General features: G+C 37.6%; 1 protein-coding gene across 1 annotated transcript in view; it reads left to right on the top strand.

The window, feature by feature from the left end:
• The first annotated feature begins 8,351 nt into the window (after positions 1-8,351).
• BCKDHB (branched chain keto acid dehydrogenase E1 subunit beta) overlaps positions 8,352-23,222 on the top strand; it is a 42,279-nt gene continuing 27,408 nt past the window's right edge. The window contains exons 1-8 of the mRNA XM_067467702.1: positions 8,352-8,570; positions 10,912-10,989; positions 11,435-11,503; positions 12,140-12,273; positions 13,418-13,573; positions 15,205-15,313; positions 17,998-18,095; positions 19,360-19,470. Of these exons, the coding sequence (XP_067323803.1) occupies positions 8,429-8,570; positions 10,912-10,989; positions 11,435-11,503; positions 12,140-12,273; positions 13,418-13,573; positions 15,205-15,313; positions 17,998-18,095; positions 19,360-19,470 (897 nt within the window). The 5' untranslated portion in view covers positions 8,352-8,428. The remainder of the gene's footprint in view (positions 8,571-10,911; positions 10,990-11,434; positions 11,504-12,139; positions 12,274-13,417; positions 13,574-15,204; positions 15,314-17,997; positions 18,096-19,359; positions 19,471-23,222) is intronic.

Raw genomic sequence — 23,222 nt, 5'->3', positions numbered from 1 at the left:
CAGATGCAACTGTCTTTTGGGTTGCAAAGGTCGACAACAGGCTACACAAGACTCTTTTTTTACAACAGGATGTATTAGTGTTAGACCAGACCAGAACATTTTTATTTCTTTCAATGACTAGCATTAAAAGAACCAATACAACATACATTTGGGCATTAAAATACAAGTTTAAAAGGTGAGTTTAAATAGTGTATAAAATGTCAGGAGTAAGTAAATTGTGGAGTCAACATGCTGTAGTGGTTTCAGGGTTGGATTATGACTCTGGAGACCAGAATTTGAATCTCTGCTTGATCATGAAATCCATTGGATGGGTGATCTGAAGCAAGTCACGGTCTCTTGGCCTGAGAAGAAGTCAATGACAAACCTCTTCTGAACAATTCTTGACACGAAACCCACATTATATGGTTTCTGTAGCTTGAAAATACTTGAACTTTGCACTTTGGAAGCGCACACTCCACATTTTTAATACACACTGAAGTAATGCAGGTTTTTTTTTTTTTAAAAGATCATGTTTAGGACTGCTAGTATTGCTTTTCTTGAGGATGCATGTGGTTTCTAGATTTGACTGGAAGATGCCAAATGGAAACCACATTCTAGACACCACTGAAATATACACAGATGTCATGGAGATAATCTATATAAACAAAAATGTTCATTTGTGGGATTAACATAACTCAAAAACCACTGGGTGAATTGACACCAAATTTGGACACAATACATGTATCAGGCCAACAAGTGACTATCACTCATAAAAACACTGAAAAAACACAGCAAAAAATACTTTAAAAGGCAAAAAATAAAAAATACATTACAACGCATGTGCAAAACCATACACACACACACATATACACATATACACAAATATATATACACACAAAGCACATATACACAGAATGGGCCACAGCAATGCACGGCAGGGGACGGCTACAACTACAATATAAAGGAATAAACCATAACTGAAATCTCAATTTCCTTTGAGTGAGTGAGTCACACAGGCTGGAGATCTCTTATATTATAGCATATATAGGTGAGAAAGAGAGCTCTCTCTGTTACTAATCTTACAACTGTTAATTAAACCTCCTTGTTTACAACAATGGGAGGTTTAATTAATTCCATTTTCCCCAGTATCATTGTCATCAGTATTGGTAGGCAAGACATTATGAATTTTAACCACTTGGGTTGGTAGTTTTAGAAAATGAAGACAACACATAATAGTTGCATTAAAATAATCATAATAATCTAACTAGTAACAATTTGAGTACCATGAAAGCAAGAGCCAAATAATGGTAAGGTAATATAGTTTGATCCTCATACATTTTGGGACCACTATTCACAGTTTCATCTATCCACGTCCAACAAATTTCCTCTTTTCTTGGCATTTTCAAAGTCCTCCAGCACAACTTTATGGTATTCTTAGACCAGAAGCTTTTGTTTCAGTAGGATTCACTATTATCCACTGTATCCATGTGAAGTTCAGGAACACATCTCCCATGTATATTGGAGTTATACTGTGCATAGGAATTGTAAATAGGAATCTTGGTACAGCCTAGTTTTGGGGAAGGAGCTTCAATTCCCCCCTCCCAATTCTGGGGTCCATGATTTCATCTATATTGGATTTTTGCTGCTTATCTACTCATGGTGAGAAACACATGGACCTCTTAAAAACTAATTTCTTTGCTTCCTTCCTCTTGTCTTTTCTTTGGATATAATTATGAGGATAATTATAATTAGATTCTGACAATCTACAGTGTGAAAAGCACAAGTCAAACCTTTTACTAGTGCAGAAATAACAACATTATACAACTGTAGTTTTCATCGCTTGATATGAAGGGTTATGGAAATCTAAGCCACTTGAAAAATTTTGTATTACACACATAAGTTCCTGGTATGGAAACCACACTTGCGAGCTGACATGATGCTTTTGTGGGCATTAAGAGAGCAGGGAAGATCAAAGGCAATGGTGCTTCATATTGACTATTCCTTGTTTTTCTATGCCATCTTATGGTTCAACAGAGAACTGCAATGAAAATAATACACAGAAGGCATTGCACAAAGTGCTTCAAAATATAAAATGTGTGCTGTGATTATACAAATGATTGTATAGTTCCATTCTGCTCTATCTAGAGATATGATGCTGTTGTGCTGATGAAATAGCAATTATATCCAATGCGTGCTCATACTCTTCGAGAGTAAAACTATTTGTTGTGGTTTTATGTGGCTTCATGTCAGTATGGATTTATGGCAATCCTATCAGAGTGGTTTCTGGGCAAAATTTATTCTGAGATACTTTTGCCTTGTCTTCATCTAAGGCTGAGAGAGTAGGACTTGACCAAAATCAACCCACAGTTTTCATGGCTAAGCAGGGTTTGTCCAAAATCCCTTTGAGTCCTAAAACAACACTCAAACCACAATGTAATGTTGGATATACAAAGCATGCGTGAGCGCGCACGCACACACACACACACACACACACAGAGCTGTTTATCCATATCTCTTCAAATTTTCTGCCAGACCTTCTCCTCCTCTTTGCTGGTACTTGCAATCATGCTCCCTATGTACCCTGAGAGAGGCCCATCTGCCCTAAAGAAGAGACAAGCAGGAGTTGCCCAGGACTATAAAACTTCATGACCCTGTCTCTCCAGAAGCATCCCATATTGAGATCTGAAGAGTGATTGTGAAGAGATCTACCCATGCTTAGACCTATCATAAGAAACAACATATGGGGCCAGTGGCATGGAGCTGGATCTTACAAAGACACATCTATGGGGTTGACAACTTTTTTGCACAGTTTCCCACCAAAGACACATCTATAGGGTTGCCAACCCATCTCAGCTCCCATGCTGTCCAAGGACTGGTCTATGGTTTTTAAATGTTGCCATTTCCTACTGAATTACTCCATATCTTTGGAATGGAGATGTGGAAGGGATATTTATCAAAATAGGGCAAGTTTTCTTTTTAATTATCTCATTAACATCTACAGAGAGAAAAATCCTCTTTAAAGTCCAGGGATGGTGCAAAGTTATGTTGTTATTGGGAACATGGCTGTGAACAGAAGAGGAAGGAATTTTTTTTGGATTTTTAAAACAAATAAATGTCAGAGCATGGAACTCCTACTTTTTGGCTCACAACTCCCAGAATGATCTGGGCAATATGGTCAGCATGGTCCAAAGTATCACTCACCCTCAAGCTATCTTTCCAGGGCTGTATCTTCCCAGTGATCTTGCCCTACTTCTAAAATCCTCTTGGGAGACACTTGAGTCTTGTTTATCCAGCATAAACAGGCAGGCAGAATGTTGGATAAGCAATAATTGGATAATAAGGAGGGATTAAGGAAAAGCCTATTAAATGTCAAATTATGTTATGATTATACAAATTAAGCACCAAAACATCATGTTTTACAACAAATCAACAGAAAAAGCAGTTCAATACATGGTAACATTATGTAGTAATTACTGTATTTACGGCTTTAGCACCGAAACATCACGATGTATTGAAATAGCTGTGGGTCCGGGCGGGAGGCTGACTGGATAATGCAGAACGTTGGATGAGCAAAGGTTGGATAAGGTAGATGGTAACTTTGTCAGCACCTTCTCTCCTCCTCCTCCTCCTCCTCCTCCTCCTCCTCCTCCTCCTCCTTCTTCTTACCACCACTGTATTTCTTGATTTAAAGTCATTTTAAATAGTTTTAATTTAGTTATTAGTTTAATACTGTATTAATCCCAATTTTGTGTATGTTTTAACCATATGTTTTTACAGTATTACTTTTTTTGTAAACCACCATGCGTCTGCTGTCTATTTGGGAAAAAGATGGGGGGGGGGGGGCATAAATAATGTAATGGATAGACATGGTAGTTGAGCAACTTTCTCAATTGCTGGTAAATATATGCTTCTCTACCAGGTCATACATTTCTGTCCCAGCAGAAACGGGAGAAGTTGTAATTGTTATGTTAGTGATATCTAGTGTGCAACCAGTTTAGCAAGGCTTCTTTTAAAACATACATCCTGCCAGTTGATGTAATGCCAAAACAAGAATTGTACCATTTTGCACTTAAGAATGCTTCAATAATGGTTGATGGAAAAGGAGGAAAGGGTATCTTAAGCTGGTCACCACATTTGCTGGCATCACTCCTTGTCCTAGTTTTCTTAAGCCTTTCCAGCATCTTGATAATCAAACATGACATTATTGTTTGCTTTTCATATAGTAATTTCTTGCCTTGCATAATAAATCTTTAATGACAACCAGCATTATAAGAAATTTCCAACAGCTGTCATTATTGTTAAGTAATGGAAATTATTATATACAGATGGTGACTTATACCCCTACCATAAAGACATGTGTTTCCCTTGAGACCAGTGGGCCTTATTTTAAAGAAAAGGAATAACCGAGTTCCAAGAGTGTGTCAACATTTTGAAATCAGAGAAAGAGCCATATATAATCAGATAAAGAATGCAAATGATTTGACTCCAAGAACTCAATAAACTTGACAAAATATTAGAATACTAATAATATGGAAATAATTACTATTGTGTTTGTATATAAAAATAAAGGATTGTAAACTGAAGTTCCAATCGAAATGTGAGAAAACTAACACCATGAAGTTCAACAGGGACAAATGCAAGATACTCCACTTAGGCGGTAAAAATAAAACGCAAATACAGAATGGGGGACGTGTGGCTCAAGACCAGTACATGTGAAAAAGATCTTGGGAGTCGTTGTGGACAAGTTAAGAGAAGGCATGAGCCAACAATGTCATGCAACAGCAAAAAAGCCAATGGGATTTTGGCCTGCATAAATAGGAGTCTAATGTCTAGATCCAGGGAAGTCCTGCTTTATCCCTCCATTATGCCTTGGTCAGACCACACCTGGAATCACACTGTGTCCAAATCTGGGCACCACAGTTGAAGGGAGATGTTGACAAGTTGGAATGTGCCCAGAGGAGGGCGACTAAAATGATCAAGCGTCTGGAGAACAAGCCCCATGAAGAGCGGCTTAAAGAGCCGGGCACGTTTAGCCTGCAGAAGAGAAGGCCGAGAGGGGACATGATGGCTATGTATAAATATGTGAGAGGAAGTCATGGGGCAGGGGGGAAGCAAGCTTGTTTTCTGCTGCCCTGGAGACTAGGACGTGGAACAGTGGCTTCAAACTACAAGAAAGAAGATTCCACGTGAACATGAGGAAGAACTTCCTGTGAGAGCTGTTCAGCAGTGGAACAGAGGCCACATGTTGAGGGTGCTTTGAATGTGATTTTTCTGCTTCTTGGCAGAGGGTTGGATTGGATGGCCCACGAGGTCTCTTCCAACCTTATGATTCTATGATTGTTTAGTTTTCTCTCATTTTGATTGATAATACTGAGTTTAGATTTCCTGTCTTCAGTTGTGTATTATGTGGGGGTTTTCCCCCTCAAGAAGGATATAAAACGTGATTGCATGTCAAGATGCTGTCACCTGTTTCTTAAGCAACAGCATCCTAAAATCTAGCCACTCCCTTTGAAAGTCTATGGTTATAATCCTATTATTGGCTTAGGTTGGCATGACACTCATTGACTCCAATGTAAGTAACTTTAAAGACATTGCCCAAGGTGGTTTCTGGTGTCTCCTTGTGCAATAAGCATTGTCTTAGTACACAAGGGCAACTGTTGGAATTGTCTTGTTCAGCTAGGAACAAAGACATATACTGACCATATAATGCAGTTTCCAACTGGATCATATGGCAGTGTAGATGAGGCTTCCAGTTACACTTTCCTAATCCCTGACCATTAGCCATACTGGCTAGGATTGCTAGCAGTTTTAAGACAAAATATCTGAACGGCATTAGGCAGGAAAAACTGTTCGAATGATGGTTTCTTTTTCTTTATCAGTCAACAAAATAAATGTTAACTCATGAATACATTTCTAGAAAATGTGCCAAATATGCTCCTCCCAGTATTAATGACTTCCTCGGTCCTATCTATCCTATCTATTATATGTCCAGGGTAGACTCATGCAATACAGTTTCAAACTGAATCATACGGCACTATAGATGGGGCCAGACTGTTGCAGCACACACCTATGCAGGTTTGCCCAAAAGAGGAAGCAGTAATTCTGTTGAATATAATGGGAAAGGATATACAACACAGCACATGTTCTAACTCTCTTTACTTGGCAAGGGCAATCCCAATTAATTCTCTGCATCTCATTTTTTTCCACTACTTTAAAAACACCCCAGTTCTTCTCTCCTCTTCCTCTTTAGGACTCAGCATCCTTCACTTGCTGCAAAATGAGTTCAAACTGCCGATGAGGTTTGCATCCAGTTAACTCAATGGAGGGGAGTTGAGAAGAGGGTGTGTGTGATGGATCTTTTCTGCAGTTCAAAACCCCTGGGATCCTGTCACTCACAGTGGCGTCTTTCCCGTCATGATCCCTCCCTGAATCAGGTACAGGCAGGCTCCAAGTTACGAACTAGATACGTTCTGTAGGTCTGTTCTTAAGCTGAATTTGTTTGTAAGTAGGAGCAGTGCATTTTTAAGTGTACCTCCACACACACATATGTGCATGCTTTGGATAGCATAGGGACAGGTTGACACCCCTGTGGTGTTTCTTTTGCTGTCTATGCCCCTGTTCAGAAGTTTTCATCTCACTTTCTGTCTCTGTGATAGTTAGATTTTGCAAAAAATGGCTCTGTTGTGGAAACAAGGATTGGTGAGAAAGCTTAAGTGGAGACACCTTTTTCCCATGAAAACTCATTCAGGTGGGAATTTCCCTTCTGAATAGTAGTTTTCTCTCACTTCATGTGGTCTCACCCCGTTCTTAACTCTGAGTCATTTGTCAGTCAGATGTTTGTAAGTCGGGGACTGCTTGTATTTGGGTTTTAAGGCAATCCCTATGTGGACCCTTGGATGTGTTGCCCTGTGGGTTTGCTGTGGAAAGCGTGACCAGAGTTTCAATGAAAATTTAACAGGAACAGAAAGACACTGCTATAAAACAGAATAAATAAGCAAAAGTTCATTAGGGCACACTTATATTAGTTTGTTAGGATACATTATTCCCTGGTCTGTTTAATCATTCCCAGCTCCCCTGAGCCTGATTCATTTTCTCCTGGCTGTTTTTATTCTATTACATGCCCACTTTTACCATCGCTCTGCAACTTCTTCCCTATCTCTAAGGGTGCATCTTCACTGTTGAATTAGTGCCATTTCAAATTGCTGCCTGGTTGTAAGCCGCCTTGAGTCACCTTCGGGTTCGAGAAAGGCGGGATAGAAATATTGTAAATAAATAAATAAATAAATTTAACTGCCATGGCTCAAAGTGATGGAATCCCGGGCGCTGTAGTTTTACGACACCTTTTATCCTTCTTTGCTAACAAGCGCTTGTGCCTCACCTAACTACAACTCCCAACATTCCTGGCCAGTTAAAGTGGTGTCAAACTGCATTAATTCCAAAGTGTGGATGAACTTAAAGGAAAGCAAAATCAATGTGATGTCGAAGGCTTTCATGGCCAGAATCACTGGGTTTCGGAGTTTTCTGAGCTGTATGGCCATGTTCCAGAAGCATTCTCTCCTGACGTTTCACCTACATCCTCAGAAGTTGTGAGGTCTGTTGGAAACTAGGCAAGTGTAATTTATATATATGTGGAATATCCAGGGTGGGAGAAAGAACTCTTGTCTGTTGGAGGTAAATGTGAATGTTGCAATTGGCCACCTTGATTAGCAATGAATGTCCTTGCAGCTTCAAAGCATATCTCCTTCCTGCCTGGGGGGAATCCTTGTTGGGAAGTGTTAGCTGGCCTTGATTGTTTCATGTCTGGAATTCCTCTGGAGTTTTTTGTGTTGTTCTTTATTTACTGTCCTGATTTTGGAGTTTTTAAATACTGGTAACCAGATTTTGTTCATTTTCATGGTTTTCCTCCTTATTGTCCACATGGATTTCAATGGGTTCTCTATGTACATGGTGGTTGAACAACACTAAAAAAAGACAGGGGAAATCCGGAAGCAAAATCCTCACGAAAGAAAGCATTTGAATTCCAGCTTTTGTTGCTATTTTTGTTTTTTGTTAGTTTAATGTATCCATGATGTATTTTGGTAACTGCCAGCATAAATACGAAAATTAACCAGGAAACTCCCTCTTCCGATCATAGCAGTGTCAGTCTACTTTTTTAGTCTATGGTAACAGCATACTTCCCCAACGTTTCCTCAACGAGTGCCTTTCGTCCCACCCAAATCAAGCAGCGCGCTGACTTGGCGCATGCGCATTACACGCCTCCCTCTCTTCCCTAGCCGGGCTCTCTCCCTCCGTTTTTTCCATAACACAGCCACCCTAGTAGGAAAGGCTTCTGATTGGCTCCTTCTCTGCTCGCGTCCAGCCAATGAGAAACCCCCTAGCCTCTCGCGCCCCGGTGTCCTCCCAGCACGGCAGCGCGTGGGGCAGGCAGCGTCCTCCTTCAGGGGCCGACATGGCCGTTGCCGGGCTCGCGCTGCGTCGGGGGGCAGCGGCGGTGGCTTCGCCCCTTCACCTGCGCTTCATCGCGCAGACTCCGCCCCGCAGACACGCGGCGCATTTCACTTTCCAGCCGGACCCGGAACCTACCCAGTATGGTGAGATAGGCTCGCTCCTCCTTGCTGATATAGGGCGGGAAGACACCACAGTCTCACTCTGCCCTCCCCCCTTTTCCCCTGCATGGTATCTTCCGGGCTGAGGCATTGGAACTCTTGAGGCGGAGGAGTGGACCATACCATTCCGGGCGCAGGGGGAATCTTTTATTGGAAGGACAACCCCTCCTTCCCAATGACAACATTAAAGTTTTCCTTCCAGCCACGGGCGCTTTGTGTTAATGACGAGACTTTTGCTTAATTTGAGGGAACGTTGAATATTGTATTGAAATTGAAGCAGCACTGAATATTTCCCCCCCCCTCCCGCCATTGCCCAAAATGGTATAGTCCTTTCCACTGGTCCTGAGCACGTGGAGCCAGCCTCAGTTCATCTCTAGTTGATGCAAGGGAGAGAGGCTGAAGCTATGGGTGCATCTCCATTGTAGAATTAATGCGGTTTGGCACCACTTCCACCGTCATGGCTCAATACTATGGACTCCAGGAAGTTGTTCTTTTATATTGAGCCTTCTCTGCCTAAGACTGCTGGTGCCTCGCCAAACTACAAATCCCAGGATTCCACAGCATTCAGACATGTCAAACTACACTGTTACTTAAGTGTAGATCTACGTTATGATGGCATTCACACAGCACAATTATGATATCACCATGATTCCACTTTAACTGACACGACAACATCATGTAAAGTCCTGAGATGCGCCATTTAGGGAGGGCTAAAATGGGTGTCGAATCCCCGTGGTGGCTTAGCAGGTTAAACCACTGAGCTGCTGAGTTTGCTGACCGAAAGGTCGGTGGATTGAATCTGGGGAGTGGGGTGAGCTCCCACTGTTATCCCCAGCTTCTGCCAACCTAGCAGTTTGAAAAAAATGCAAATGTGAGTAGATCAATAGGTACCACTTCTCTGGGAAGGTAATGGTGCTCCATGCAGTCATGCTGGCCACATGACCCTGGAGGTGTCTATGGACAACGCTGGCTCTTTGGTTTAGAAATTGAGATGAGCACCACCCCTCAAAGTCGGACATGACTAGATTTAATGTCAAGGGGAAATTTTTACCTTTAAAATGGGTGTATCTGTGGTGGTTTGGTGCCCATGGATACAAAAGTTCGTGGAGGCTCAAGACCCATTATACACAATAGAAAATGGGAAAATCGGCATTTGATTTTCAGGTTTTGGCAGTTATATTTTTATACCACAGATGAATGAATACCTAGATACAGAATGAATCTGTGGATACAGAGGACCAGCTTCAATCCTCAGCCAGCAAACCAGAGAGCCTAGCACTCCATGTAACATTGCCATGACAGTTAAAACTGGAATAGTACAGCTACTGATATCTTGGATCCCATTGTGGGAGAAAGGCGAGATATAAATTAAATGAATAAATAAATAAAATAATGTCAAAGGGCCTTAGATGAGTGTATAGCCTGGATTTGGGCCCTTTAAATTCCCACCTGGCTTGCCTTGTAGCTCTGAATTGGGCTGCTGGGGGAAATACTGTTCCTTGATACTTGTAACGAAAGAGGTAGAAGTACTTGGCCCAGATTTGGACTAATATCCGAGTTCATACTTTGAACATGGCAATGATTGTATGAATAGAGAGATTGTGGTACTTCGAATCATAGAGTTGGAAGGGATCACAAGGGACATCTAGTCCAACACACTGCCTTGCAGGAATACAGAATCACAACACTTGTAAAAGATGCCCATCCAACCTCTGTTTCCAAAGAAGGAGAGTCCAGCTCTCCAAATCATCTATTCTGCCGTTGAACAGATCTATATTTTCATTGCTCATCGCAAAAGGAAATGACCCACTTCAGTTTCACAATCCATATGGATTATAAATACCATTTCCTAATTGATTCTATCATAAAAACATGGAGAGAGTTTATTAAACTACAAAAACTTTGGTTTTGGCCCTCCTGCAAAACGTTTGGTTATAGTTTTGCAATGAATATCTCATAGAATCTCAACCAAGTCAACATCATTTGTGGCAGCCACAAAAAGAGTAAGCTACAAATAACTACTTTCAAAGTAAGTACCACACAATTAAACAGGAAATAACACTTTCAATCCAGGAACAGATTTTTTTTCAAATTTTGTTACATAGTGTTATGTGCCCAAATCAGAATACTGAATTTGAACTTCCCAGAAATTACAGTTGTAATGGGTTGCTTGATTAGTGGTGAGAGCCAAGATCTAGTAGAGGATAATTTTTAGTGTGGTCTGTTGATTTCCAGATGGACCATGTTGTTTGGCGGGTGCTAATATTGAAAGCATTTGGTATTTATGTTCCTAAACCATTTGGTTTCTCTACATCTCCCTGTACAGGCCAGACACAGAAAATGAACCTTTTCCAATCTATAACAAGTGCCTTGGATAATGCCTTATCCAGAGATCCTACTGCAGGTATATATGTATTTACTTTGGAGATATCTAGCTTAGAGGCCTTATCTGTTGATTACACACTCTTAAATGTGAAACATCCTGGCTTTCTCTTTCTTTTATCACAAGTGGAGGAATTTGTTGGTGTTTGGGTAAAACTGGTAAAAGGCAGAAATTTTAGATGAGAATTGTCTTTCTGCATTGGATCTTGTTGCTGTCCTCGAAAACTGTTTCTCTTTGAAGCAGGCTGTAGTGGCTTACACATACAAAAATCATATAGCTAGATTTTGAGGAGGAAAGTATAAAGTTTATCTTGGCTTCTGACAAACATGGTAAACCTGTAAAACTGAATTTGACATTTCTTCCTCTTGTCAATTTTTGCAAATATTACCATTCTCCTTGTCTATTAACCCGTATCTGAGCAAGTATTTATTTAATTTCTTATTGTGTACTTACTGTGTACCTGCAGTAATATTTGGAGAAGATGTGTCCTTTGGCGGAGTCTTCAGGTGCACTGTTGGCTTGAGAGACAAATATGGTGAGTTTACAGTGTGTGATGAATCATCTATCAGATTGCTGTACAGGTTCCTCTTTTCCTGCTTGAGCCCCTTTACATGACAAAACTTTGTTTAAGAAGTTGTTCTTTATGAAAGTATGGCTCCATTTTACTGTCTAAAACTTTAGTTTAAAAGTGAGCTATTCTGCTTCAGTCTTATATTTTTTATTTGTCATAGATGTAAGCTATTGAAGCAGAATACAGATTGTTTCATTCTGGGCCTATTACAATAACTGGGAATGATAAACAGTCTTAAATCTGATAAGCAACTAGAACACAATAGATATTGACTTGTTCATCTATCCGAAATTGGGAAAAAAAGGATATGGAGGTGTTTTGAGCCCACCTGTTTTACTTGTATTACATCATAAGCGAAAATTTATGCATATATTTTAAACTTCAAAGCTTAATTTATAAATATTTTACTCTTTCCTCACTATTTCTAACTTAGAAGTAATTCATATAACACCACCTCACAAATCCTGTATTTATTTATTTATTTATGATACTGCAACCCCATTTTTCTCGATCCCGAAAGTGACTCAAGGTGGTTTACAACACAGGCAGCTATTCGATGCCAATGTACATGATATCATTAAAATATGTGTTTTTTTGTAGGTAAAGATAGAATCTTCAATACTCCCTTGTGTGAACAAGGAATTGTAGGATTTGGCATTGGAGTTGCTGTCGCTGGTGCTACTGCCATTGCTGAAATCCAGTTTGCTGACTACATATTTCCAGCCTTTGATCAGGTTAGTGTATATTTTAGGATGCTGAAGATGAGGGGAAAAATCAGTGCTCTCAAGCTGATTTCCTGTAAAGCAGTGGTTCTCAACCTGTGGGTCCTCAGATGTTTTAGCCTTCAACTCCCAGAAATCCTAACAGCTGGTAAAGTGGCCAAAACATCCAGGAACCCACAGGCTGAAAATCATTGCTGTAAAGTAATGAAACTGGTTACAGATGAGATCGAACACATACAGCAGTGAAACTGACTTCAAGAAATGTAAAACTGCCAGAACTGTGAGGAATTTTGCATACTGATGTTTGTGATTGTTGCTACTGCTTCTAATATGCTAAAAGAATGTATGCTACTTTCATAAATCAAATGGTATAAGTCCACCAATGTATGAATTCTTGTTTATTATGAAAATAATTGTAAAATAAAGATAGGGTTGCATTTGGGTTTACTTGTTACTTCTAGAAATGTGAAGGTTCCCTTGGTGAAATTGTGGGAATGAATTAGATCACCCAATTGTTAATTTCATGTGAATGGTGCAAGATACAGATTCAAAATATAATGCCTCCCAGTTTCCCAACCCTCTGAGGAATGAATCATAATCATAGTCAGAAGAGACCCCAAGGGCCATCCAGTCCAACCTGTGCATTGGAGGAAAAAAAAAAACAATCAAAGCATCCCTAATAGATGTCCATCCAGCCGTTGCTTTAAACCACTGCACTCCGAGGCAGCAGATTCCACTGTTGAACAGGACTAACTGTGTCAGAAAGTTCTTCCTAATGTCTTGGTGGAATCTTTTTTGCTTTAATTTGAATTCATTGTTCTGTGTCCTTGTCTCCTGGGTAGCAGAAAACAAGCTTGCCTTCTCCTCAATGTAGTATTCTTTCAGATATTTAAAAATGACTGTCTTGTCCCCTCTGATGGGAAAGATAATTATGCCAGATGCCTTTTTTCATTTAACACTGGACATTCTCCTTATTCATACTATTTGGAGTGTTTTGTTTCTGCTTTATTTTGGATTTTTAAACATAAACTAAAAACCTGACATAGGGGAAAGTATATAAAATATAATGTGTATTTTACGGTTCAGCAACTTCCTCATATTATGTGTATGTTGGTATGCACAGGCACTTACATGCAAACACATTTTTTTCCTTCAGATTGTTAATGAGGCTGCAAAGTATCGCTATCGCTCTGGAGATCTCTTTAATTGTGGAAGTCTGACGATAAGAGCCCCTTGGGGTTGTGTGGGGCATGGTGCTTTATATCATTCCCAGAGCCCAGAAGCCTTTTTCGCTCACTGTCCAGGACTAAAGGTACAGAAAGGATTTTACCATATTGTTGTGGCTATTTACCATTCTTATATATATTTTTCCATTGTGACTTAGGACATAATTACATTAACCTGTGCATAGATCTTTCTCCCGTGTTAATAACTCTTCCAGGAATGAATTTCCCATTTGAGGGTTAGATTTCTCTCATTTCTTGTTGCCTCACCCCTGTTCTTATCTATGAGTTGTTTATAAGTCAGATGTTTGTAAATTGGGGACTGTCTGTATATTTGATCTGTTGATTTCAGAAATAGTGCCAGTTTTCTCCTATCAGCTCTAGTTTTTATGATGCAGAACAAATGCCATATATCAGTCATCATGGAAAATCATGATAACCATATCTAAGAAACTAGAGCTGATGTGGTCTATGCAATTTCTGAATTGGCACCTCAAATAACCCCAGGAACAGGCCTAAAAACTAAAGACACCAAGAGGAGTGTTGCTTCATTGGGCTATGTAATCCATAGTAGTGCTCTGAAGATCAAAGTCATGTGTGCTGCCATTAATCAGCAATATCAAAGACTAGTTGACCATGATCTAAAAGAATTGTGGTAATGCAAGATAGTGCCATTCCAAAAGTATTTATTTCATTTATTTATTTATGACATTTATATGCCGCCCTTCTCACCCCAAAGGGGACTCAGTACTGATGTTAAACTAGGGACATACATCAAATTTCAATTAATGGAAGCATTCAGGTAATGCCGTCGAGTAATGGAGCAAGCAGTACAGAACATGTGAATAATCTTAGGTTCAGAATATTACTTTGTTGAGTGAATTCAAGCTGTCTTAAATTAATTGCTTTTGGATGATTGTTACAACATAGTATTGCATGTTTCAGTGCTTGGTTTTGAGGTTCTGTTTCTATGTTAACCAAATCATCATTTTACCTGTAAAACCTACTCCCACATTAATTCCTCCAGCTACTGAAGTAAAGCATATTTGAATTGAAATGTTTTTTGGCTCTTAAATGTCTTACTTCCTTGTGGGGTCGATGTCCTGACTGTGGCCTTTAGAGCCTTATGGGGTAGCTGACATTGTAAAGAATTCTTTCTATCTATATACTTCTCCCTTGTGTTTTCATCTGAGCGCTTCATACATATAGGCCAAATGCTAATAATTTCTATCTGTATGCTACCCTCTTCTGGTTGCATCCTAGCACTACATACATTTAAAAACAACTTTTGGGGGCTCTCGTTTCAAAACAGGATAGATTTTATAGTTGAAGGCTTACAATTATTTTAAGTTTGGGCATGAAGAATATTTTGGTCCAAGTTTGGTCCAATTCCTTGTGAATCGAACATACCAAACAACCAAGATACATAATTTGACTTTTATATTTACAAATATAGTGTTTGCCATCATCCATTGTTAAGAGATATGTAAGTTTGTTCCCTCTCTCCCTCCCTCTCTCTCTCTCTTGCTCTCTCGCTCTCTAAAAATTGTTACATTGGCCCCGATGTAGATTTGTGGGCTATGCCATGTTTTTGTGTTAATTTTGGTGCCTCAGTAATGGTAATTTTTCACAGTTGGGTTACAAGTATAAGAATATTACTGAAATAGTGCTGCTTGAGAATTTATTTTGCTTTGGCCATTAATCCATTTCCTTTTTTCAGGTTGTTGTTCCAAGAGGTCCTATTGAAGCAAAAGGCCTTTTACTATCATGCATAGAAGATAAAAACCCTTGCATATTTTTTGAACCAAAGATACTATACAGAGCAGCAGGTAAAATGTGTTTCCACACAATGTAAAATGTTTAATGTTTACATATAAAGTATACTCTAATTTTGCTTACAATCCTTTTGCTTTCAGTTACTCTTCAATAATAGTTTTCCAACATTTGCTTTGATATTAAGGACTTTGTAATTTACCCTGTAATTCTATATTTCTTTGAAATTAAATCACTTGGCTTCAGTGATGCTTTGGATAGTCAGATTGTGTTAATGCTCCATTTATTTATTTATTTACGACATTTATATGCCGCCCTTCTTACCCCGAAGGGGACTCAGAGCGGCTTACAAGGTATATATACATACAATATATTATTAACATAGTACAATATCAGTTTTATATGTTGCTATATTGCACTATATCAATTATACTGTAATATTATTAGTAATATTACATGTAATATAAATATATAATTATAATATATTATTATTAGTAGTATTATATTGCATTACATTACAATATTATAAATATTATATGTATATACAATATATTTGGGAGTGTTTCAGTTCGTTAAACTGTACATTGGTTGACATACAAAAATTGAGACGACTTTATAGAAGATGCTAGTCTTCTTAATTTTTGTTGTCATTTGTCTTTAAATAATTTATGTCTTAATGCTATAGTAAAGTTAACTAACCACAGGCTTTTCTTGGTAATCTTTGTTTAGAGGCAGTTTGCCCTTGCCTTCTTTTGAGACTTGACATTTTATAAATATGTTAAACCATGATTTTGTGTGCCAATGTATACATGGCAAGCTATATTTAAACTGAGCTCATGATAAATGCAATTAAATCAATAGGACTTTGTTTTGGTAAAATAGGAATGTAAAATGCCACCAGTAAGTCTATGATTTCAGATTGGGGATTATTTCACTGTTTTATTTGGGAGGTTTTAAGATTGGCCAAACAGAGTTTGTGGAGAGATAAACTGGTCATAGAGGTGGAAGAGTTTTATGTTTGTAGTAAAGGGAATTTTAGATACACTGGTGTTTAGATACACTTTCATGTATATATAAAAATATTTATAAGCTGCCTTTCACTATTCATACATATTGATATATATAAACTATTAAAACCACATTTTTACAATGCATAGTATTAAAAGCAGAGCAAACATACCTGAATATTAAGGGACTGAAACTGAACCATTCCTTTCTTTTACAAAAAGTAAAAGCTGTATTAAAATGTTTTTAGCTATCTGCCTGAAATTAAATGGTAATGCAATGAGACTTATCTCTCTGAAATGAAGAATGCTGCAATCCTGTCTTATCTTCCCCTGACATTGTGGGAAGCATTGTGTTTTTGGTAGTGAAATATACAGCAAACCTTGAAGGAAGATACTGGTGTGTGGTCAGGTCCATATAGAAGGATTTAATCCTTTACCCATCTCTCCAATAACAAACTGACTTCTGCACACCTGGCAGTATGTACTAGATTACTTTTGCTAGTTGATGTCAATCCCATAATGAAAACATTGGGCTTCCCATTGTCCAGCTGGTTTTCCTTATATAATGAATGTTCACTACAAAGAAAAACATATGGATCTTTCGCACTGTTGTAGTGCCATGTTTTCCTGTACTGGAAACATTCGAGAGAAGAAAAGGTACTGATCCATTATTGGGGCGGAGGCCACTAGGGGGTACTAGAGAGAAGGATAGGCCATTTTACAGGAGGGGGGAGTTGAAGGAGGAAAACCATTTTTTCCGTTTTCACTGGTTATTTTCTTTCCCCACTTCCCATATCATAAACGAGGGTTGTTTCCACAATGGGGACATGGGTGAGGGGAATAGCAGAAAATGAGGAGGAATTGGTTTCCCTCCTTCAACCCATCCCCCATTCCCATAAAATGGACTGTCCCTCATTCTCTAGTGCCCCCTAGTGGCCTCCGCCCCAATAATGGAACAGAACCAAAGAAAATAAGTGATTAGTTCTAGACTTAATGGGGCTTAAGTTTTGACTGATCTGAATCCTATCTACACATTCTGGACCATGTGCATAATTAATATTCATAGTAAAATACACATTAGTATCCTTTAATTGCAAAAGGATGGTAATGGTTGAAGAGTGAGACTTGTGAATCTGGGAATAAACCATGTGATGTATGTTGTGATGATTTTCATAATTTAAATGTAGAATGCTGCCACTATGACCTTATTCAAAGGAAAACTGCTTTTAGAAAACATGCACATTTAAATAAAGGTGTTTGATTATATTTTTTTAATTGGCATTGTCATGCTCTGTCAATAGTACATAGTGGCAGCATTGAGGGGAAAAACAGTCATCTTGACATTATCATGGTTTAAGTATCTCATAGTGAATCTATTCTTACGCCTCATGACCTTTTCAGTTTAATGTAATTCTGCCACATACGACATGAGCAGTGTAGAAATAAATGACTTGCATCATTGGTTGTTATAGTGACATAGCAGGTAAGATGGAAAAAACGAGTTGTTTGTAACCAGGGTTCAGATGTTTTCCTACTTCAGTGGCAAATAAAATTCTTGTTCTGAAAAATGCATAGAATGAAAGAATGAGTCTAGCAGGCTGTATGTAGAAAATCTAGAAATTGTATCACATCTACTAAAGGTTGATAAATGTTGTTTCATGAGTTTAGTTACCTGTATGTTTAAATGTTTTACATTTAGAGGATCTAAATTACTTTGCTTTCCATTTGTTCAGTGGAGCAAGTCCCAGTGGAACCATACTATATTCCACTTTCTCAAGCAGAAGTACTTCAGGGTGGAAGTGATGTCACACTGGTGGCTTGGGGTACTCAGGTCAGTAAAACTTGTGAGATACTGGTGAGTTTTGAAATAAATATTAAGAATATTTCCTGGCAGCATTCTTTTAAACAACAGTGATGGGGATTAAAACTGGAAAAGTAAAATAGACAGGGTTGGAAATTAGTTTCAGTTTACATTGAAATAATCGAGACTTAAATTAACCTTTCACTCATTATTTACTTTTCACATTATTTCAGCAGGACTTTATGTAATAAGGCCAACAGTTTTCATAATCCAATTTAAAACCAATTTGTAATCTTGGGTAGAGTAGACCCTTTGAATCAGTTACTAAATATAAAGTCAAAGTCAAAACACATATATAAATTTCCTTGAATTTACCCTAGTAGGCACTGTAGCATTTTGCTCTAAGTTTAGGGTTTCGGCAACAGAAGAAGCCTCAACATTAATTAATTCATTAATGTGTGTGTTTACACACACAAACATCCTCATATGCATGCACATACATACATATATGTGTTTTAATGGCTTTAATTTATATATGACCCTATCATATAGTAGATGCCAACAGTAAAACCTCATTCAATTGGAGTTCCAGTGAGAAAAATTTTGAAGGGTTGATATGAGCTGATGGAGGTCTTTGGCACCATCACTAAGCGACACAATCACTAAGCAGCCAATCTCCTACTAGTTTGGAAAAAGGGGAATGTATTGAGCAGAATGTTTACAGCTTTGTCAAGGAGTACACTCAATCCCATCATGCTTTTCCTCATCCTTTTGTTAAGAGGGCTTTGGGGAGAGGCTTGCTTAAATGGGTGAAGTAAAGCTGTCAAACATGGAGATCTTTCTAATTTTTACTTATGTTTTAGTTAACTATGTCTTATTGGATTGGATTGTTTTATTTTTTCATCACAATGCTTAATTCTTTGTTGTAAGCTCACTGTTATTACTGTTGCTTTATTGTGTATTATTTTGATATATTTCTACTTACCTGTGTCATTGACTGCATGCCATTTTGTATGTGTAAACTGCCCTAAGTCCCTTCAGGGGGAAAGGGAGGTCTAGAAATAAAGTTTATTATTATTATTATTATTATTATTATTAATAATAATAATAATAATAATAATATTATTCTAGTATTTTTGGGAATTGCAGAAACAGTGTCAAGAACAATTCAGAGTATATTTCTTTCTGACAGTTTATTCAGATTTGCAACCCTCCAACATTTGATAAAATTAAAAGCTTTTACAGTTACGTAAAATGAATACCCTTTGCTTGTCCCATTTTCCATAATATGTAGGTTCATGTAATCAAAGAGGTAGCAGTTATGGCTCAGGAGAAGCTTGGTGTTTCCTGTGAAGTAATTGATTTGAAGACAATTATTCCTTGGGATGCAGAGACTGTATGCAAGGTGAGTTCATATAACTTTAAAGAATGCAATCGTACTTGACTATGTAGTATTAGTTTAAATTTCACCAATCAGAACTAGATTGACAATTATTCTGCACAAGACAGTTTACAATGGAAAACATTTAATATTTAGTAAACTCAAAGGATAAATAAAGATGGCAATTGGATATGGCTCTTAGATATGTCTTCCACAATCGAGGGACTGCTCTTGAACAATTCTGCTTATTGCTTAATTTCTCTATATTTTACACAGGGTGAATGATCACTTGGAAGACTGGTGATTTCAACAGAGCAGGAAGCAGTGAACTGCTCTACACTTACTATATATATTCTTCTATAAATTGACTTTATGTATAACTTGAGGGCAGGTTTAGGAGTTTCAAATTAATGAATTTTGATATGACACATGGATAAGTCAAGACACATTCCTTGGAGAGGGGGAAAACACCAATGCTGCCTCAGAGGGCAGCTGTCTCTTGGCTATTGCCATTTCCCCACTCAGGCATTCAAAAAGGCCAGAGGTGGTGCCGCAATGTAGAGAGTAGGGGGTGGTGTGGTCAGAGTCTTTTTTTAGGTTATTCCAGGACATACTTAATAGATCTTGCCTTTGACCACACTACTCAGAAAAAGAGATGGTTGGTTCCTTTAAAAAAAAAAAGTTAAGTTACATTGATAAGTGAACCCACGTTTTTGGGGTTAATTTTTTGTCTATAATTTCTAGACATATACATGAGTGTATTGGTAATTTGACTGATCCTAGATGCAGATTGTTACCATGCTCCTGTACAAAAGCTTTGGCAACTTGGTAAAATTTGTAAATGTTTAAATTTTTCTGGTTTGCATTTGAGAATCCAAGGCTGTATTTGTGGTTTGACATAGTGGAGAAATAGGACTTTATGTAGGGAAAAATAACAATTGTCTTTTTATTCTACATATATTCACATCTAGATGTATTCCATTGATTTCAGAAACAACTAGCAAAATGAGTCATGTGATGGATTGCATAATCTGAAAGTTTAGGTGTAATTATTATAATAATTCTTCACCACTAGAGGCCACTGGAGGTTAAACTGAGTTTTGGCTCTGCTGTACTAATTGTACTTTAAAGAGCATGTCTTAATTTGACCTCCTTTAGATTTTTAAAATTTTGATTCACATAAGTCCTTCCCCACGTGACCAGTTTTCAGGAAAAATAACGACTGTAGCCCAAAATATCTGGAGGGTGCTGGGTTGGAGAATGCTGTTTTCTATTCACTAATTTGATTTTATGTAGTATTTTTTTTCGTAAGATATTGATAGCGAGAAGGCCATCTGGAGACTATGGCAGTGTCACTGCATTTGTCGCCATGTTTGCAGGGTATATTCAGAGAATGGTCTGGAACAGGAAGTTCTTGGCAGTTTAAAAATTCATCTCTCTACATATCTTGCTTTCTTTTTTATATGTCTGAAACATTTTTCTAGAATTAGAAGAAGTTGGTCCCTTATAAATATGCAGAGTAACAATGATCCTTTTTATTTTTATTACCTTTTCTGTTTATCTTTCTGCTTCATAGCTGAAAGGACATTTTTTCCCCAATACACAATGCAATTCTAAGCATGTTTCTGCAAAAGTATGTGCCTGTTGTTTCAGTGTTATTTACACTTTAGAATGATGCATATATGTCTAAATAATTCTCAAGTGTAAGAACTCAGACAGTGAATATGGATAGTGAAGTCAGACAGTATATACACCAGAATAACTATAGATGTGGTTCATTGTGAAGGGCAGTGGGTTCAGTCTTGTATATACTTAACAGGAAGGAAATACGATTGATCTTTATGGCTTTTAATTCTGGTAAACATTTATTGTATGACAGGTTATTAATGTATTATTAGTGAAAGGCAGATTATTTTGGATGAAATGGTTTTCATATGCTAAAGTAATCCTTTGAAAATAATTTGTGATTAATTATAGTACTTCGAAGGTTGCTTTATACCCTCTAAGTATCTATACAGTCCTTTAAAAAGCTGGCTTGTGGCTAAAGAAAAAAAAAAGAACCATGTCATGTTATGTATAATTAAATTGTGTAGTGTAGCAAATCACCATGGTGAGTAAGTCAAATAAACCTTCAGGATTAAAAAATGCATTTGAGGTAGCTTTATTTTGCTGAGTCTTTTGATTTTAATAAGGTTCTGTTAGAAATGAACCAAAGTAGTTTTTTAGGTCTATGAATCTTCTGATATAGAGTTGAAAAATTGAATAGGTAACTAGTGCATCTTAAAGGGCGACTTGTTAAGTCTTTTGTGACCTCATAAAAGATGTAAAACTTTTGAACTACTTGAGTATAAGCCGACCTGACTATAAGCCAAGGCACCTAATTTTACCACAAAAAAGTGGGAAAACGGATTGACTTGAACATAAGCCGAGGGTGGGAAATGCGGCAGCTACTGGTAAATTTCAAAATAAAAATAGATACCAATACAATTATACTAATTGAGGCATCAGTAGGTTAAATGTTTTTGAATATTTACATAAAACTGTAATTTAAGATAAGACCGCCCAACTTTGAGTAAACCATTATTCTAACCTTCTTTAATGTAAATGTGCTTATGTATCCTTCCAATAGTAATAGAGTAAAATAAGAAATGTAATAATAATAGAGTAAAATAATGGAGATGTAATAATAACAGTAATAGAGTAAAATAATAAATGTAATAATAATAGTAGAGTAAAATGATAAATATAATAAAAATAATAATAACAAAAATAATAAACAACCTTGACACGAGTATAAGCCGAGGGTGACTTTTTCAGCGTAAAAAAGGGCTGAAAAACTAGGCTTATACTAGAGTATATACAGTACATAGTGCCAATCTGCATGGTATAAAATGCATTTTGAGTGGCTGTATTCCACAGAAAAGGTTTAGAATAGTTACTGATTTGTTGTTGCTTTCTGAGTGAGTTATCTACTTGTTGTTCCAGGATCTTAAGTTGTAGCACTATATTAACGATGTTTTCCTTTAAATACAGTACATTTTGAATGAACTAAGTATAACATACTATATAGAATGGTGCAGAGATATCATTTGATAAAATGTTGAATACACAACTGTGATAGCCACAGTCTTATTTTAATCGTTTAGAAAGTTTGGCTTAACCACCAAATTGCTGGTATTTTCCTCCAGATAAAATATTGCATGTGTTTTAAAATTAAAGAGTGTGACCATTGCATATATAAATGTTTTCTGCACAGTGTGCATACATAAAAATCATTGTTCCTTGGGGTAGAAGTGAAATGTGCTGATGGGTTCTGTGTTAAAACAAGTAATAAAAGTAAGATAAAACTGCTTCTTTTATTCTGGACTTGCACATGAAGATGTTGTTAAAAAGCAATAAATTCTGGTTGGATGAGGACATTACATAACTTTTTATTGGTCCTGCATTTGCAACAATTGGGAGAATTGTACACTGGTAAATGATTGATCGGACAGTGTTAAGTTGAAATTCCACTCAGGCAAATGTATTTGGGTAGTTGTGGGACATGGAGTCAAAGAGACAGAAAGAGGAGAAATAGATGTTATAGTTCAAATAATATCAGAAGCTGAAATATGTGGGAGAGCTGGAAGCAAAGGATGAAAATCATTTGAAATAATTGTTTGAGATGTTCTCTGTAGGGGGGAAGGGAGATTCTTGAAGCAACCTGAAACTTAGAGCTATGACTAAAATGTCAGTAGCTGGCTGTGATCTTGTCAGTAGTAGTTCTTGCACCATAA

The sequence above is a fragment of the Anolis sagrei genome, chromosome 1 (genome assembly GCF_037176765.1).
Source record: "Anolis sagrei isolate rAnoSag1 chromosome 1, rAnoSag1.mat, whole genome shotgun sequence".
NCBI classification, from domain to species: Eukaryota; Metazoa; Chordata; class Lepidosauria; order Squamata; family Dactyloidae; genus Anolis; species Anolis sagrei.
The sequence above is the reverse complement of the archived record's forward strand: the minus strand, read 5'-3'. Positions and strand labels throughout refer to the sequence as shown.